At 50.1% G+C, this 17,112-nt stretch overlaps 1 protein-coding gene across 14 annotated transcripts in view; it reads left to right on the forward strand.

The window, feature by feature from the left end:
- LOC113608660 (DNA-binding protein RFX2) overlaps window positions 1-17,112 on the forward strand; it is a 166,110-nt gene that overhangs the window by 62,336 nt on the left and 86,662 nt on the right. For 12 of the 14 annotated variants that reach the window (XR_003428375.1, XM_027085346.1, XM_027085345.1 and 9 more), the window contains exon 6: window positions 12,022-12,096. The exons of the other annotated variants lie outside the window; for them this stretch is intronic. Coding sequence is in view for 11 of the 12 variants with exons in the window: in XM_027085346.1 (XP_026941147.1) it covers window positions 12,022-12,096 (75 nt within the window). In the remaining variant the exon portion in view is untranslated. The remainder of the gene's footprint in view (window positions 1-12,021; window positions 12,097-17,112) is intronic. 14 annotated transcript variants of the gene reach the window in all.

Below are 17,112 nucleotides of genomic sequence, written 5' to 3' on the forward strand. Positions count from 1 at the left end.
AAATGCCTTTTTTCAGGTTGAGGAAGTTTCCTTCTATTCCTAGTTTTCTGAGAGTCTTTATCATAATTGGATGTTGAGTTTTGCCAAATGCTTCTTTCTTATTGATATGATCACGTGTTTTTTCTTCTTTAGACTACGAATGTGATGGATTTTATTGATTGATTGTCAATTAAAAAATAACTTCCTGGGCTTCCCTGGTGGCGCAGTGGTTGAGAGCCCGCCTGCCGATGCAGGGGACACGGGTTCGTGCCCCGGTCCGGGAGGATCCCACATGCCACAGAGCGGCTGGGTCCGTGAGCCATGGCCGCTGAGCCTGCGCTTCCGGAGCCTGTGCTCCGCAATGGGAGAGGCCACAGCAGTGAGAGGCCCGTGTACCGCAGAAAAAAAAACAAAAACAAAGCAAAAAAAAAAAACTTCCTATTTTTGTGTGGGCTTAATCTGAAATAGAAGATGATGTTCGAGCCTCATCCCTGTTCTCTTGGTCCTGATGTGTTTCCGGGTCACCCTGACATTAGAGGCCTTCTGAGCTTAGCTGTTCTCTCCCTTTCTATGTCCAGGGTGCTCCCCAGGACCTGGCTCTGAGGACAGGCATGGAGAGAAGTCATTTGCTGTCTAGAGCGGTGACTGTGGGGTGGTGCCTGCCACTCCATCCCAGGGGCACCAGCCTGTCCCTTGCCTCACTTGGGCCCTCCAGGGTCCTCAGCACACCCTCAGAGGATTGGGTGGCAGACCTGAGTGTAGAGCTGCCGTTGATCAGAAGCCTTCCTCACAGACTACATTAAGTTTCACGAATGTGACGTCTCCATATCAGCAGACTGCATCAACTCATAATAGTGAATAAGCTGGGGTCGCAGGTCACAGGTCATGATATTCTCTGCAGTGCACACTGCCTCGCTGGAAACAGATGTGCAGCTCAGACCCCGGGCCGCCTGGTTACTGTAGTCTGATGTCTGGGTTGCACTAGAAGAATCGAGTTTTTAAATCAGTTGGAAATCCACGAACAGGCTATGTTTTGACCCCCTGCCCACCCCCAGCCCCAAAAGCTCCAAGAGTTATCACCTTGGATGAGCACCTGCCTCCAGACTCCCTCTGCTCTGTTGTGGGTTTTTGACTTGCTTTTGGTGTGGGGACATCTCACAAGGATCAGCAGAGATCCAACCAAGAGCCAGGAACAGGACTGGCCCTGAGGCTGCGACAGAAATAACGATGGCTCCTGGGTCCGGCATTTCGCGTCTATCAGTTTCCTTATGTCAGAGTTGTGTTTCCAGGGACTTCAAGTTAATCCTGCAAACAGAGCACAAAGACCAGAGCAAATCGGCACCTACAGCCCCAGTGAGGGACTTCAGACTTTCAGTGACACATTTGTTTGAATCTCATTTCTGGTTAAAATTTCATCAGTATTGAAATCTTAGAAGTGAATTGCCCAAATGGTAAGTTTTTGATAACTTTTCCTGTTGTGCTTTTTTTTTTGACCCCCTGGAGCAGAGATGCTAAGCTGAGAGGTATGCTCTTTGGGTTGTAACAAGGGGAGACTCTGGGGGCTCCGGGACTGCATGAGGAAAAGCCCCCCTGCCACCATGCCAAGCAGGCGGCCCCCCTGGGCCACGCAGCGGAGGCTGATGAAGACAAATCGTCTATCCAATTTTGAAGATGATAAAAATACAGCATCCCTGTCCGTGAGGGGATGTACCATGGCGATGTCTCATCAGGGCTCTGGGACCTGGTCTGGTGAAGACCCGTTGGACTCTGCATTTCCAGGAAGTCAGAGAGGGCCAGCACACAGGCAGTGGTGGCCCTGGGTGCTCCAGTCCCACGGAGGTTGGGGGCTGCCTGCCCTGGCGACCCCGCTCAGGCAGGCCAGACAACTGGTGCATAAGCAAGAGCTACACAGAAGCTGGAAGGGCCAGCGCTTCACCTTGGAGGATGGCGGCACATGGGATCCATCTTCCTCTGGTTGCGTTCAGCTTCTGTAAGCTTTGTGGCATCTGATGTGATTTTCAAACACACCTAAGAAAGCATCATCGATGTCTTCCACCCCCAAGTGAGGAAAATCCTCCTGTCTGGGTGTGTGCAGCAGAGCCTCAGCAGCCCAGCCCCATGGAACACTTTGGGTCTTCTTCGAAAAAACTGAGATCTTAATATTAAAAGTCGCAATATGCAAATGAAAACTACAACGAGGTACCGCCTCACACGGGTCAGAATGGCCATCACTAAAAAGTCTACAAGTAGGGACTTCCCTGGTGGCGCAGTGATTAAGAATCCACCTGCCAATGCAGGGGACACGGGTTCGATCCCTGGTCCGGGAAGCTCCCACATGCCGTGGAGCGCCTAAGCCCGTGCGCCACAACTACTGAGTCCGCGCGCCTAGAGCCCGTGCTCTGCAGCAAGAGAAGCCACTGCAATGAGAAGCCCGCGCACCACAATGAAGAGTAGCGCCCGCTCGCCGCAACTAGAGAAAGCCCATATGCAGCAATGAAGACCCAACGCAGCCAAAAATAAATAAATAAAATGAAATAAATTTGTTAAAAAAAAAAGTCTACAAATAATAAATTCTGGAGAGGGTGTGGAGAAAAGGGAACCCTCCTACACTGTTGGTGGGAATGTAAATTGGCACAGCCGCCATGGAGAACAGTATGGAGGTTCCTCAAAAAACTAAAAATAGAACTACCATACGACCCAGCAATCTCACTCCTGGGCATATATCCAGACAAAGCTCTAATTCAAAACGATTTGTGCACCCCTATGTTCATTGCAGCACTATTTACAGTAGCCAAGACATGGAAGCAACCTAAATGTCCAGCAACAGATGAATGGATAAAGAAGGTGTGGTACATGTATATACGATGGAATATTACTCAACCATAAAAAATAATGAAATAATGCCATTTGCAGCAACATGGATAGACCTAGAGATTATCATACTAAGTGAAGTAAGCCAGATAGAGAAAGACAAATATCATATGATATCGCTTACATGGGGAATCTAAAATATGATACAAATGAACTTATTTACAAAACAGAAACAGACTCACAGACATAGAAAACAAATTTCCAGTTACCAGAGGGGAAAGGGGGTAGGGGAGGGGTAAATTAGGAGTTTGGGATTAGCAGATACAAACTACTATGTATAAAATAGATAAACAACAAGGACCTACTGTATAGCACAGGGAACTATATTCGATATCCTGTAATAAACCATAATGGAAAAGAATATGGAAAAAAATATATATATATTTTAAAAGTCACAATACTTGGGGCCCTGGAATGATAGATTCAAGTTCTGCAGTGTTTAAGCTACAGCAGACATCCCTGAGATGTGCCACTTGAAATCATAGGCATTTCTTTGCTGAGTCATCAGAAACGCAGCTCCTGCTTTCGAAACTCCAGCGAGCATCTTCGCTCTGACCACCAGCACATGTGGATACAGAAGAGACGAATCTTCTATCCTGTATCCAGCTCGCTGGGAAGATGGTCTTGCGGCCGCTTCGAGTGGATGTGTCTGTAAGGGACCTGCTTCAGTCCTGAGTGCTGAGTCAAGGCCAGCGGGGACCCTGGACCGTCCACGGCTCCCTGTGTGTGGACTGGCTTCCCACTCGGGCACCTCCAGTCTCACGGCGACCCCTCCTGGTGGCCCATGGGGCTGGTGCACCATCCACGCAGCGTCACAGCTCACGATGGATCGCCAACCGCTAAGCAGCTCTTCTCTGGAGCCTGTGTTTTCAGGGAAGACCCAGGATATCTTGACTGGACTATGAACTCACACGCCTACTGGGCATTCACTAGAAGCTTCCTCGCCCCCTGCACAGAGCTTTTGTCCAACCACAAGAGCAAAACGTTTGCCGGCAAAAGCACATTATTTGATAAAGTAGTTTCGCCAATAGTACATCCGCTTTTTCTCTAAAATATTCATCATGGACTTCCCTGGCAGTCCAGTGGTTAAGACTCGGTGCTTCCACTGCAGGAGGCATGGTTTCAGTCCCTGGTTGGGGAACTAAGATCCCGCAAGCCCCGTGGGTTGGCCATAAATAAATAATTCATCATCACTTTTTATCCTTCTAATAGACTTTCTCTTAGAGCAATTTCAGGTTTACAGAGAAATCGAGCAGATGTACAGAGAATTCCCGTAATGCCCCACCCTGCACCCCACGCAGTTTTCCTTATTATTAACATCTAAGTTTGGTGCATCTGTTACAGCCAATAAGCCAATATTGACCCATTATCATTATTAACTAAAGCCCTTGGTGACATCAGGGTTCACCCTATGTTGTACGTTCTATGGGTTTTGACAAACATCTAATGATATCATCCCTTTTTAAAAAAAATTTATTTTTGGCTGCATTGGGTCCTCGTTGCTGTGCACGGGCTTTCTTTAGTTGCGGTGAGCGGGGGCTGCTTTTCATCGCGGGGCACAGGCTTCTCATTGCAATGGCTTCTCTTGTTGCGGAGCACGGGCTCTAGGCGCGTGGGCATCAGTAGTCGTGGCTCGCGGGTTCAGTAGTTGTGGCTCACAGGCTCTAGAGTGCAGGCTCAGTAGTTGTGGCACACGGGCTTAGTTGCTCCGCAGCATGTGGGATCTTCCCGGACCAGGGCTCGAACCCGTGTCCCTTGCCTTGGCAGGCGGATTCTTAACCACTGCGCCACCAGGGAAGTCCCAATATCATCACTTTTGAATGTGGTTTTGCAAGTTTCTCTGCAAAGGTGGGAGCAGTGCCCCTTTGAAAGATCTATCTAAAGTTCATCTCTGCTCTGCTTTAAGTGACAAAATTAAAGAATGCATACTGGAAAGCACTCCGGTTCTTATTCTGAAAAGTCTCAATTAACTTACCAGAGAAGTCATCATCCTGTTTAGAGTAACACAAACCCACTTACCATGTCAAGGGCTACATGGGTCATCCATCCAATAAGAGCCTCTTCCTAATTTCCTTCATCTGTTCCTTGTGTTCCTACTGTTTTCTTTCGTGGCTCCGTATGTAAATGAGCAGAGTGTGTGACCCCCGATTGGATCCTGGTCCACAAACAGGACTTTCATCAAGTGATTCGATCGGTTAACAGTGTTGAGTGGGGGTTAATTTCCGGGTCACGGAAGATGTTGACATTTGGGGAGCCTGGCTGAAGGGCATGCTTTGTGCTATTTTTGCAACTTTTTATACAATCTGGAGTTATTTCCAAACTTAAAAATTTTTCAATTGATAAATTAAGAAGTAGAACTATATTTTTTAAAGTTCTAGGAACTACAAGAAGAAGTAAACATGTTAGCTGGTAAAAATGATTACCAAAAAAGATTATCTCCGTGAGGTAGAAAGAAAAGAGGAAGACTTGCTTTTTTTATACCTTTTTCTTCTATTTGAATTTTAACCACATGCATGCATTACCTTATACATTTTTTATTGAGGTAAAATTCATATAACATAAAATTAACCATTTTAAAGTGCATAATTCGGTAGCATTTAGGACATCCATGGTGCTGTGCAACGATCCCCTCTCTACCTAAAAATTTAAAAAATCAGTTTAGCAGTAAAGTGTAATCCATACAATGCAATTGTGTGAGTGATTTACAATTGCTTAGCAAATCTCTGGGGGCAGAGGCGGCAGAGTGCCGCCCTCCAGCCAAATCCTGCCGGGCCCCCTGGTTTTGTAAATAAAGTTTTATTGGCACACAGCCACGCCCCCTCATGGACGCACACTGGGCTGTTAGGGAAGGGAGGGGCTTCCTCTCCTGAGTGGGAGTTGGTGGAGGCCTGCGAGAAGCTGTGGCTGGGATGGGGCGGGGCAAGCGAGGTGCCCAGGGCACCAAATTTAGGGAGTTGCTCCCCTCCGGGGGCTGACCCTGCCACGGCACGACCTTGACAATGAGCTCTTCCTTCAGTTTGGTGCCCTGGGCGCCTCATGGGCGCCACCCCAGTCCTGGCCCTGGAAGGAGACTGGTATGTCACTGGCCTAATCGGGTTTTTGTATGGCAAGTGCATATAAAATTACTACATAATTTTTTAATGTTTAATTAGCAAAATAAAACTGGACAAATTGAAAATACCCATTTCCCCCAGCCAGCCTCCCCGTCTCCCCAGTGGTGAGCCCTGCCCTTCTCTCCATCCTCCCACCTGGCCCTTAACTGCAGCTGTTTCCTTTCTCCAGGCAGAATTCCGTGATTTCTATCCCTGCCCTCAGAACTCCAGCCATGACACTTTGGTTCTTTTAAATACTCTCCATTTTCTTTAAAGCTCCAAAAGCGTTCATAAAACATTTAAACGTTTATTTCCTCCTTCTATGGTCACATAATAAGCTGTATTTTAGGACAGGACGTTTACTGCAGCAGTTTTCTGTCCTCACCCCCACTTCTCCCTGGTTTTCCAGGAGCATCGTCTCCCCCTTCCCACTTCTGGCCCAGGAGGCGTGGTCCTGATATCGAATTATGGCAGACCCAGCCTGGAGATACAGGTGTTGCTTTTTTTTTTTTTTTTTGCGGTACGCGGGCCTCTCACTGTTGTGGCCTCTCCCGTTGCAGAGCACAGGCTGCGGTCGCGCAGGCTCAGAGGCCATGGCCCACGGGCCCAGCCGCTCCGCGGCATGTGGGATCCTCCCAGACCAGGGCACGAACCCGTGTCCCCTGCATCGGCAGGCGGACTCTCAACCACTGTGCCACCAGGGAAGCCCACAGATGTTGCTTTGATACTGGTCATTGCTGGCCCTTTGCAGGGGTGACCTTGGCCTGGCAGGTCTTTTTTTTTTTTTTTTTTTGGCTGCGTTGGGTCTTCGTCGCTGCACGCGGGCTTTCTCTAGTTGTGGCAAGCCAGGCTACTCTTCGTTGTGGTGCGCGGGCTTCTCCTTGCACGCGGGCTCAGTAGTTGTGGCCCACGGGCTTAGTTGCTCCGTGGCATGTGGGGTCTTCCCCTACCAGGGCTCGAACCCGTGTCCCCTGCATTGGCAGGAGGATTCTTAACCACTGTGCCACCAGGGAAGTCCTGGCAGGTCATTTTAATGAGGTTATTGTGTTATAAATGGAATGGCCATTACAATGGACGCTAATGAATTCAGAGGAGAAGTAACCTCCACCCTCACTTAGAAGACACAAATCTAGTCCTTATGTCAGGTAAAATTTTGCTACGATTATATATGAAAGGAAAGGAGTTTTTTAAATTCCTTTAAAAATGTTTAAATAACCAACTAATTTTAATATACTTGGGAGTTAATAAAACTTATCTGCGCTCTGCTACCACGTTGAGTTCTTGAAACGCTGTATCTTTGATCACAAGTCGTTAGGCATTTTCTCCCCTCCTTTCTCCCGAATGCCTAAAGCATATGTGTGTGCCCTTTTCCCCAGGCATTCCGCTAGTAATTCACGCAGCAGAAACCAGTGAAATTAAACGGCCAATAAAAAGGAATATGGGCTGCACTGCACCCAATCAGAAATAAAGATGAAGCTCCTGATACGTCAAGAAATAGGTAGACGAGTGTATGCATAATACCAAGATGGAAAGAAATCTTTGAGAAGCTCGGAAAACAGAAACGATTTTAGGGAAAGCAGCCTGGCCCTGGGGTAGCGAGGGGGCACCTCTGCATCCATCCTCGGCTCTTCCTTACAGTTTGACATGTGGGCCTGTGCAGGTACCACTTTGATAAAATGTTTTAAATAACAAAAAATTAAACTCCAGTCAAGTATAAATTTAATTTCCATTTAAGTATATCTAAAGATTAAACACTGACTTTTCCAGCCACTGAGAGGACGTATCAAGCCTCTTGTACTTGTGCAGTAAGAATCCCTCGGTCAGGTCCGTAAGGAAGCCTCCCACTCCAGCCCCCAGACTTCAAGCGTGAGATGCTCCTTTTTGAAGGATGCTGGACGGCCTCAGCTTGGAGCTGGGAGGCGGCGCCACAGCGCCCTCTTCTGGGTGCACTGCGCTGCGCCTCCGGTCCTAACTCCCGGGCACCAACCCCTCCATCTGAACTAAGGGGACTGGTGACGTTGTCCTGAACTTCATCACCTTCAGAGGTTTACCTGACGTCTTAATTTTAAAACGCAGTGAACACCTTGGGAGGTTCCACTGTGTATTAAGTTAATTTAAGGTATCAGTGGGCTTGTTCTGACCCTATTTAATAGCTATGGGGTTTTGAGGATGGTCTTACAAAGCAAAAGTTCATTTGTATTCTTTCCCGCAATACTCGGAACTGCACGATTTTCAGCAGTCTTACACACGTCTGGCAAACTTCTGGGTGTCCCCAGGATCCTCTCAGGAGCTCCACGAGATCAAAACTGTTTTCACAATAATACTAACCCGTTAGTTGCTGTTTTCCCCGTGTTGACATTTGCCCCGACGATGCAAAACCAGCACGGCTGACACAGCCGTGCACAAATCAGAGCGGACACATCAGAGTCTCTAGAAGTCACTGTAATCCTCACCGTCATGCACGCACAGTAAAAAAAAAAAGAAAAGAAAAGAAATACCAAATGCTAGTTTCACTCAAGAATTCCCTGATGAAGCAGTAAAAATTATTAATTTTATTAAATCTCAGTCCTCGAGAACACTTAATATTCTGTGTGACGAAAAGTGCTTCTGCTTCTTCCCAAAATACGAAGACAGTCTTGAGGAAAAGCTCACGGGCAAATGGCTTGTGAGCAGAACAAGCTACTTTTTTCATGAAACGCTGTTTTTCCTCGAAAGGATGACAGACAAATTATGATTATTCAGACTCGAAGATTTGGTACACATTTTCTCAAAACCGAACGGTTGTGAGCTTGACATATCGAGGAAAACACGACAGGTTTTATTGTCAATATGTTCTCAAACCAAAAGAACAGAATTTTGGGAAACTGGTATCTTGCCGAAGTTGTTGGTAGTGATATTAACCAGTGTGACTTTTTTCAATACCGTGTGATGAAATGTATCAACATTTGGAAGATCTGCAAACTCAGTGAACCAATATTTTCAAAGTGACCAGTGCATGTTGTTACAAAACCGTGCATGTGGGTGAAAGATCCATTCAAATTGCAAGAAAGACTAAAGTTCTTTTTAATTAGTTGTATAGTTTTTATTGAGGTAAAATTCACATAACATAAAATGCACCATTTTAATCATGTAATTCAGTGGCATTTGGTACATTCACAATGTTCTGTAACCATTACCCTGTCGAGTTCCAGAACATTCTCATCACCCCCAAAGGAACCCTGTACCAGTTAGTAGTCACCTCCCATTCCCTCCTCCTTCAGCCCCGGGGCAACTAATCTGCTCTCTGTCTCTGGATTTGCCTGTTTTGGACGTTTCATACAAATGGAATCACTCAACACGTCGCCTTTTGTGATTGGCTTCTCTCACTGAGCATCATGTCTTCAAGGCTCATCCACATTGTAACATATGTCAAAACTTCATTCCTTTTTAGAGATGAATAATATTCAATTGTGCGTATGGACCATATCTTGTTTATTCATTCATCAGTGACTGACATTTGTATTTTTCTGCTTTTTTTGCCGTTATGAATCAGGCTGCTACGAGCAAGTTTTTGTTTGAACACCTGTTTTCAATTATCTTGGGTAGAGTGAAATTGCTGGGTCATGTGGTTTAACTGAGTTTATATTTTAACAGCTGTTTGCCACAGTAGCTGAACCATTTTTCAGTCCCACCAGCAACTGAGGAGGGTTCGAGTTTCTCCACATCCTCACTGACGCTTGTTACTTTTCTTTTCTCTCTTAATAGCCAACCTAGTGGGTGTGAAGTGGTACCTCACTGTGGCTTTAGTTTGTATCTCCCTAATGACTAATGATGTTGAGCATCTTTTTATGTGCTTATTGGAGACATGCCTATTCCAGGCCTTTGCCCATTTTTTAAAACTTTTTATTTTATATTGGAGCATAGCTGATTAACAATGTGGTGTTCATTGCTCATTTTTTAATTGTGTCATTTTATCATTTTGTTGTTGAGTCTCCATAGGTCTTTATAATATTCTGGATATAAGACCCTTATTAGATACATGATTTGCAAATATGTTCTCCCATTCCGTGGGTTGTCTCTTCACTCTCTTTATAGTGTCCTTTGACATACAGAAGTTTTTAATTTTGATGAAGTCCAATATATCTTTTTTAAAAGTTTTTATCTTTTATTTTTTGTTTGTGCTTTTGGTGTCATATCTAAGATTCTATTCCCAAATCCAAGGTCATGGAGATAACCTTATTTTATGTGATTACCTCTTGCATGTAGTTCTTTGATCCCTTTGGAGTGGATTTTTGTATATGCTGTGAGGTAAGGGTCCTGCTTCATTCTTTTGCACGTGACTATCTATTTATCCCAGCACCGTTTGTTGAAGAGTGTATTCTTTCTCCATTAACTGGTCTAAACACCCTTATTGAAAATCAGTTGACCCTAGATGTATGGGTTTATTTCTGGACTCTCAATTCTATCCCATTGATCTATATGTCTGTCCTATCCCAGTACTGCACTGTTGTGGTTCCTGTAACTTTATAATCAGTTTTGAAATGGGAACTTGTGAGTCTTCGACCTGGTACTTCTTTTTCGAGATTGTTTTGGTTATTTGGGGTCCCTTGCAATGCCATATGAATTTTAAGATCAACTTGTCCATTTGAAAAGGCAGCTGGAAGCTTGGTAGAGAATTTTGATAGAGACTGCTTTGAGTCTACAGATCAATTAGGACAGTATTACCATCTTAATAGTAAGTCTTCCAATCCATGAACATAGGACGTCTTTCTGTTTGTTTGGGTCGTCTTTAATTTCTCTCAACAGTGTTTCATAGTTTTTTCAGTGTACAAGTATTTCACCTCCTTGGTTAAATTTATTCCTAGGTATTTTATTCTCTCTGATATTATTGCAAATGGGATTGTTTTCTCCATTTCATTTTCATATCGTTCGTTATTTAGAAATATAATTGACTTTTGTATATGGATCTTGTATCTTGCAACCCTGGTGCTGATAGTTTTTGGGGAGATCCTTTCCATATTTAAGATCATGCTATCTGCAAATAGAGGTAGTTTTGCTTCTTCCTTTCCTCTGTGGATGCCTTTTATTTTCTTCTGTGGCCTAATGACCCTGGCTAGAATTTCCAGTACAGTGTTGAATAGCAGTGGCAAGAGTAGATGTTCTCAACAGTGGTCAGAATAGGTGGGGGGCGAAGCAGAAACCCCTCGTTCCTGAACTCAGCTCTGGGGAAGTGGTCCAGCTGCACTTTCTGAAAGTGTTGGGCCTGCTTTTTACAGAATCGTCTCTGTGGTCTTTGCCGCCCCTGGATGTTTAAGGGTCACTGCCTCCAGCAGAGCTTATGTTTGCATTTTTCATGTACAAGTCGGGCTCAGATGTGGTGGTTGCCACACTCAGCCGGGTGTCTCTTCCTTTGCATAGACCTGCCATGGCCCCTCAGCCCTCGCTTCCGCGAGGTCTGAGGACCCATGTCGGAGGCCCTCCCCCAGGAGGACCCCTCTGTGAGCTGTCTCATCTCCGTGGCCCCAGGGTCCTGCGCCTCCCAGTGGCAGGGCTGGGATCGTGGCCTACTGGTATTTTCCCAAAGCCCTCCAGCTGGGAGACCCTGGGTTTTGCGACAGGGCAGGCTGGCCGGGAAGCCAGTGCCATCACCTGTCCCCGGGTCTGTGGTCCTCTGATTCTCCCAGTGCAGACGATGGGTTTGGGGAGCAGCAGGCGGTTATCGTGCTGGCTTTGCTTACGCTTGAACTTACGCAGTGACTAAGCATTCCCGTTGTGCATGTGCACATGCAGACGTGTTAAAACTCAGCTGCCAGTGTAGACAGTAGGACCCCATCTGCTGCTGGTGTCTGACGGGCTCCTGGGCTCCTCTGCACGTGATGAAGCAACGCTCCTGCTGAGGCTTCAGCCCCCGGCCTAACCCATTGCCCCCGCCCACCCCCCACGCCCCGCCTGCGTCCAGCCTGCTCTCTATCTTGTAGGCGCTCGGATCTTTATTTGGATATTAATACAAACCAATCTTGGCTAATGCTAACCATCTGATTTCGTTTTTGTTTTTTTTTTCCATTTTGTTTTGTTTTGTTTCTGCGCACATTTTCTTTAGCTTGAAATGGCGATTGAAAACCTCCAAAAAAGCGAAGGGATCACATCACACAAAAGCGGTTTACTCAACAGTCATGTAAGTGTGTGTCAACCTGCTGGTCTGCCCTGCTCTGCTTGTCACCTTCATAGGCATTTTAAAAACAAACAGGGAGTTCCCCGGTGGCCCAACGGTTAGGATTCCAGGCTTTCACTGCCATGACGCTGGTTCAGTCCCTGGTTCAGGGAACGGAGATCCCGCAAGCCGCGCGGTGCGGCCGGAAAAGCAGTGAGTTGACACCTTTAAAGTGCCGAAAAGGTGCAGAGGGGGGAACCCATCTAGACTTCTACACTCAGCAAAAACGTCCTTCCACAGCGAAGGGAAATTAAGGCAGGCTCTTCCTTTGTGAAAGTGGGGTGACAGCGCCTCCCTCCTTGGGGGGAACAGGGATTAAACTGCTTAGTGTATGTAACGTCCTCCCCACCATGCCTGGCAGAGGGTAAGCGTTGTAAATAAATTCGTACTCAGGCCACAACCAAAACATGACGCCGGATTGGGGGTGCCATAAGCGTTCTTAGCTAATTCTCCTGTGATCAGCTTTTTGAAAATAAAAAAAGATTGGTAATTTGACAAAAGGGCAAAGCAACTAATTCCTATTGATTTTAGCTGCATAAGACCTTTCTCTGCTGGGGACACCACGTGATCGTAGGCCCCAAGACCAGGAGGGCGCAAAGGTCTTTGCCTCTGGGTGGCTTTGAGTGGCAGGACGGGGCTGGCAGAGATGACAGTGCAGGGACTCGACTTCTGGGGACCGTTGAGGAGGGAAAACTCCTGTCGCCCCCCCCCCCCCACTCCTCCCTTTTCCCCTTACTTCTCCAAACGTCCTCAATGCGGCTTTCACTTGACTGGAACTTCGTTCGGCAGTTTGGAGGTAGGACAGGCCGCAGGAGTTCAGAGCGCACTTCTGACTGGAACTTTGTTCGGCAGTTTGGAGGTGGGACAGGCCGCAGGAGTTCAGAGCGCACTTCTGGCAGCTTTTCTCAAGCACTCGGGTTGGGATTGGCATCCTTTTGAGAATTAAAACATCAAAGAAAAGAAGTCCCCTTTAGTTGGACCCGATCCCAGCTGTGACCCCAGCAAGACTTTCATACTGGCCGACATTCAAAGTGAGTGATTCGGGCTGCGGGGCCAGGAAGCCCACTAGGGAAAGATCCAGGAGGTTCTGGGTTTGTCGGGGGGCACAGGCGTGGCCAGCACCTCCAGCCCATTGGCGGAGCCTCAGAGGGCTGGTCCCTGGAGGAAGAGCAGCCTCATCCCGGCTGTCTCGAAGGAAAAACAAAAGTCCATCAGGCCCCAGGCTAGGTGGGTCATGGCCACCCTGTTGTCCATCACTGCCGGATGATGTCACCTGGTGGGAAGGTCTGGAGAAGGGAGGCTGCAGCCTTAGAGCGGAGCGTGTAGGAAGTCTGCAAGACAGCATTCTCTGCTCGGGGACCAGAGTTCTTCAGATCTCGAGCAGACGTGGCCACGGCACAGCCTGCGAGGCCAGGCGCTAGGGCAGCCCCAGAGAGCCATGAGGAAGGCAGGATGGGTGCGGACCCCAGGCCGGCGGCGTATCCGCGGGAAGTTTAAAATGTCTATGTGAAGCGCATGAGCCTCAGTCTCTGGCTGCAGGGATGCCTCTGGCTTTCTAACGCTTTTCCTCCGGGAGGCGGGCTTGCCTTGGCTGCTCCTCCAAAACCAGCTTCCGTTCCTGAGTTTAGTTTCTGAGCAGGAAGATCCTCCCTGTGTCCGTTTTCCTTCTGGCGGTTTGTTAAGTCATTTTCTCCCATTGGGAGCCGTAAGAAGTAGGATCTGAGGCTTGGCGACTCAAAGGGGATAGAAAGAAGATCTCGGTAAAGAGTCGGCCCCACGCGCTGCGGTCAGCCGGCCAGGAGCTTGTCTGGGCAGGGAGGGCGGGGAGAGAGCTAGGGTGTGTCCTGGCGACAGACGGCCTTGTGTCCTGCAGAGCCCTTCGTGGTCCTAGTTGGCCGCGCTCACCTGAGACAGTTGTCCCTGGGCACCACCGGCTGCAGTCCCCGCGCCCGGGCAGGAGAGCCTGGTGCCGGGTGGCGAGATGCCCAGAGCCCAGGAAGGCTGGGCTGTGCCTTCCAGACCCAACCCAACATCAGGGTCACCCCAGCTCCCCAGGCTGCCCTCGGGACTCGGACCAGGGTGTCTGAGGGTTGAAGGGACCTTCCAGCCTTGGTGTGGGAGCCCCTGAGGGAAGAGGTGGGCCCCAAGCCATCTTTAAAACAGGGGAACGCATGATTTGGTGGCAGGAAACGAGGGATGACTGTTTTGGAGGAAGGAGACAGAGAAAGTTGAGCTGGGAATGGAGATGCCATCCCTCACCAGGGTGTCACTGTGGCGTGTGGCTGCAGCCACGCCAGCCAGGCGTGCTCCTCTGCTGTCCCCGGGTCTATCGGGAGAGGCCCCCAGCCCCTGCTGACTCAGGGACCCCCATCATGGGTCCCTGCAGAGGTGGCCGCTGCTTACTGCACATAAACTACTATTTCCAGCCCCTGGGAGAAGGACCTGCTTTAGGTGGATCGTATTCAGATTGTATGACCTTTTTTTTTTTTTTTTTAAATCAAGAAACATAAATTGTCAAAGATGATTTAGCCTTCAGGTGGTGGTGTAGTGACAGAGCCGTGCCCTGCAGTCTGGGCTGGCGATGGGCTGTGGCAGCTTCATGGGCTGGGTGCTCTGCCTAGGAGTTGCTCCAGATTATGGCGGCGAAGGCCTCCGGCAGTGGTCGCGCTTGGACTGCTGTTTTTTGGAGTTTCCCCGGCCCCCTCACCACCTCGACGACCCCGCCTGGTCTCCTGGAGGGAAAGGCTCTTTCCCAGTGGGCGTCGAGGCTGGGCCTCTCCCGTCAGCTCCACCCTTGAGCCTCCAAGGGCGCCCGCCCGCCTGGAGGCGCAGCTGCGCACGTGTGTCGCGGGCTGAGCCCTGACCGCCCCCCGCCCCCACCCCACAGCAGACCCTGCACCTCCCGCCACCTTCCTGGCTCATCCAGGGCAGCGCCGTCCTGCTGGAGGCTCATCCTTGTGCCCCCTCCTCCGCCCACAGCCCGCATCCAATGCCCCTTGGCCTTCAGAACCATCCGGAATCAGACCACTTCTCCCCCCCACACCCACCATGGCCACAGCCTCCCTACCGTCACACCCGGTCAGTCTGCCGCGGGCGAGGCGGGGCTGTGTGGTGGGGAGATGGGCCTGCCGTTCACCTAGTGTCACTGACGTGCGATGCTCAGCCGGTCGGGATGACACCAGGTAGCGGCGTCAGGAGTGCGGTGCGCAGACCCCGCCGGCGCTCGCTCAGCCTACAGGGGAGGCTCTGCCTTCACGGAGCCCGTAGACCGCCCTCCAGCTCCCATCAGCCTCCCTTCCGGGTCACCTCTCGTCGCCGGAGAGGGTGGAAGTGAACCCATTATTGCTTCGGAGGCTGCTGGTGGCATCTGTTCGCTCTGTGCTTACCTCTACTCAGGAGGGAGTTAACCACACATCCTTGGTGTCGGTGTCCACGTAGTCACCCGCAAGGAAGTGTGCTTTCCGTGTAATTCTTGGGATTTGGCGCAGGTGGTCAGGAGCAGAAGCCATCATCTTATTTCCCAAACCTTCCTTCTCACGTTGGGCCAGTCATGTCAGGTGCCGGGCGGGGTCTCAGCCTGCATCTCTCAGGACCTGGTCCGGGGCCCCTCCCAGGCCTCTACCTCGCGGCCTGAGGAGCCTCCTGAGGACCCCCCCGGGCGCTCAGACCCTGAGACATTTGGGCCCCTGGTCCCGGCTTCTCCCTCCCACAGAGGACTCCCCTAGAAGCGGCCTGTGCTCCCCAGCCAGGGTGGCAGAGACAGGAAGAGCCTCCTGCTTGCACATCCAGAGGCTGTCAGCTCTCCTCATGCTGGGGTCCCCTCCGCTCTGCGGGCCCCTCCTCCTCTCCATCAGCGTTTCTTGAGGCATCTTCACGGGGTGCAAACGTGGGCAGACCCGGTTCTGTCTCTGCTTCCTGGAGCTCCCGTTTCAGCAGGGAGACAAGCGATAGAAAATGAATGCTTGTGTCGGCGAGCAGTGCTCTGGAAAACCTTGGGGCTCAGGGGCCAGCAAATACCAGCCCTTCCTCATCCTGGATCCTGAGCCAATTGCAACTAGACAGCGGGGCGACAGACAGAACCCAGTTCCCCCCTGTGGCTGGTGAGGCTGCTGTGGGAAGGCTCGTAGCTGGTGGGACAGCCCCCCCCCCCCCCCGCCGCTGTGAGCGCAAAGCAGGCCGGGGGCGTACCCGCAAGAAAGGAGCAGCTCCACTGTGCCACCCATGCCCTCCTTCCCAACTCCCGGTGATGTCAGTCCCTTAGCCCCAGAGTCAAGGCAGCGGGGGGCGGGGTGTGTGCGGGGGGGCCTCGGGGTGGGGAGGAGGGTGCCTCCTGGGGCAGGCCGTGCGCAGTGATTAAACCATTTAAGTTCACAGTTTGTTCATAGCATCAAAGACAGAAGGAGGGGTCAGAACAAGGGGCGCCAAGGAGATGGCCCCTAAGGGTGGGAGCCGTGGGCCGGAGCAAAGCCTTGGAGAGAGAAGGGGGGTGCTCTGCCACCTTTGTGTAGAAAAAAGCACATTTAAGGAAAGTTTGAAAATTATATATCTAGGTGACTTGATGGAAAGTAGAAACCGTGATGTTCTTTCCCAAAGGGGGAACTGAAGAACCCTTTCCTGTTTCCCTCAGCCTCTGGCTGCTGCCTCCTCCTCCCCGCATCCCCGTGGTAACTGCCCCCGCTTCACCCACTGGTGGGGGTGGGATCCCCCTGTGGGGTCACGGGCGCAGCCAGCACATGACATCCCACAGCACACGGACAGATGAGTGGACAGCTGTTCCCGTGCACACAGGGCTGCAGGAGGCAGGCTTCGTGGTGGCGGGAGGGCCGGCGACCCCTGGTTCAAACCTGCTACTCGGATCGGCAGCTGGGCTGGTCCCTCAGTGAGGAGGTGGTTGGCAGATACCTCATCTGCAGGGCGCCTGGGGAGGGCCCGCTGCAGGCTTTCCCCGGGGCAGCACCTGACCCCAGGCCTCGACGCTGA

The sequence above is a fragment of the Aethalodelphis obliquidens genome, unplaced genomic scaffold (genome assembly GCF_003676395.1).
Source record: "Aethalodelphis obliquidens isolate GAN/ISIS:26980383/991018 unplaced genomic scaffold, ASM367639v1 scaffold53, whole genome shotgun sequence".
In the NCBI taxonomy this organism is placed as follows: Eukaryota; Metazoa; Chordata; class Mammalia; order Artiodactyla; family Delphinidae; genus Aethalodelphis; species Aethalodelphis obliquidens.